This window comes from Etheostoma spectabile, chromosome 14, assembly GCF_008692095.1.
Source record: "Etheostoma spectabile isolate EspeVRDwgs_2016 chromosome 14, UIUC_Espe_1.0, whole genome shotgun sequence".
Classification (NCBI taxonomy): Eukaryota; Metazoa; Chordata; class Actinopteri; order Perciformes; family Percidae; genus Etheostoma; species Etheostoma spectabile.
The window spans coordinates 23450854-23452486 of NC_045746.1; the positions used below are offsets into that span (position 1 = coordinate 23450854).

At 41.5% G+C, this 1633-nt stretch overlaps 1 protein-coding gene across 3 annotated transcripts in view; it reads right to left on the bottom strand.

Annotated features, from left to right (window-relative positions):
- si:ch211-152p11.4 (regulator of G-protein signaling 3) overlaps window positions 1-1633 on the bottom strand; it is a 15894-nt gene that overhangs the window by 13344 nt on the left and 917 nt on the right. For 2 of the 3 annotated variants that reach the window (XM_032534862.1, XM_032534860.1), the window contains exon 2: window positions 564-1189. In XM_032534862.1, the coding sequence (XP_032390753.1) occupies window positions 564-1061 (498 nt within the window). In that variant the 5' untranslated portion in view covers window positions 1062-1189. The remainder of the gene's footprint in view (window positions 1-563; window positions 1190-1633) is intronic. The other variant, XM_032534861.1, reaches the window with a different exon arrangement.

Genomic DNA, 1633 nt, shown 5'->3' on the forward strand with positions numbered 1-1633 from the left:
TGGTGAACTAGTGTGTGTTGTAGCAGTGTTTTGCCATAAAGAACGAGCTAGCAGGTTACAGTTAGCCACCTCGTCTTGGCTAGTTACATAGAAAGCCCCAGAGACCTGGTTGTACATGTTGTAGAGACACACAGGAAAAACTCTACATTACACAGAGATGGGGCTCACGTAGGAACATAAATCAAAAGATGTGTGCTTTAATGCTGAAATTTCTTTTTGTTTAATAAAATTGTAATAGAAAAAAGTAAAGCTTAGGAACCGGTATTGAAGTCACAGTATTTGTATTGATAAGGATTTACATGCATGTTTAACATTAAAACATGATTCATAAAATCATGCCAACAATTGTTATTTTAATAGCTTAGTATTCTATTCACTAAAAAAGGTATGTATGAATAGTTTAGGCCACCTTAAATGTTATTGTAGGTCCAGATTTATATGCAACTTAATTTTATAAAAGATAGTAGGGTGTCCCTGCTCCGTCTCTATTTCAGTTAAGAGGTCTTTGGCTTAAACTACTTTGAAGACCCCTGGTGTAGACTGAAAATGAAATGGTATCCCACCTGTCCAAACAGACTCTTGAGGTGCAGTTTAGCAGCAGCCAGCTTGGCTTTATGCTGGTGCCTGTGCTGAGGTTTGAGGGAGAAGGGGTTGGTGGAGGACGAAGGAGAGGTGGGGGTCAGATTGTCTCCCTCCATGCTCTCTGTGCTGCCCTTGTTGGCTGGGGCCAGCTGCCCGTCGCTATAGGCCCTGCAGTTTGCACTGATGACACACACTCCCAGGTGGCTCTTGTCCTGTTTCCCCAGCTCGCTCAGGGTCTCCACACTTACACTGTGCTCCTTGTTCATCCCCTTCTTTCCAACCTCAGTGGGACTCGCTCTTGGCTCCAGGATGGTGGGAGTCTGGAAGCCTGAGCCTCCACCCAGCTCATCTTCCTTTATGTGAGGTGTGTAGATGCCAGACTTGCGGTTCTTCCCATCATCTGGGTCCTTCAGTGCCATCCTCTTCCAGGGAAGGAAGTCAAGATCCAGGAGGGATCCCTCAGAGCTGAATCGGCGCATGGTAGCTGTGTGAGAACTTATGGAAAAGTATAGGTAAAGGAAGTTTTGCAAAAATATGAAAAAAGCTAAGGCCAGAAATGAGAGGAAAGGGTCAAGAAGAGATCAGAGCTGCAGTGAAGCATAGCCTGCTGAATAAAGCAGGGAGGGTTGGGGTTGGGACAAACAAAAATAAAATTTGACAATCAGTAAAGTGGGTCACAAAGAATCACCCTACATCTCTGTTTCTACTCTCTGAGGCATTGACTGTTTCAGATAAGCACAGCTGACATGCCTCAGAAAGTTCCAACAAAATGACAGAATAAAACAATGAATTGTAAGTCAAAATTATGAGATACAAGGTCAAATGTTTTAAAATCCTATATCATTATTTTGTCTGAATTAATAGGCCTATAACAGTATTTTGGCTTATTATTTTATAACTTTAACTTTCTATGAACATAGCATGACTTAATTGAAACTTAAAAAGTGAAGTTGGTTTTTGACTCAATTATAATTTAAACACGTGAAGTCGGACATTTGTGACAAAACCAATTAACCAACAGACAACCAAAATACAACCAAAACAAACCTTC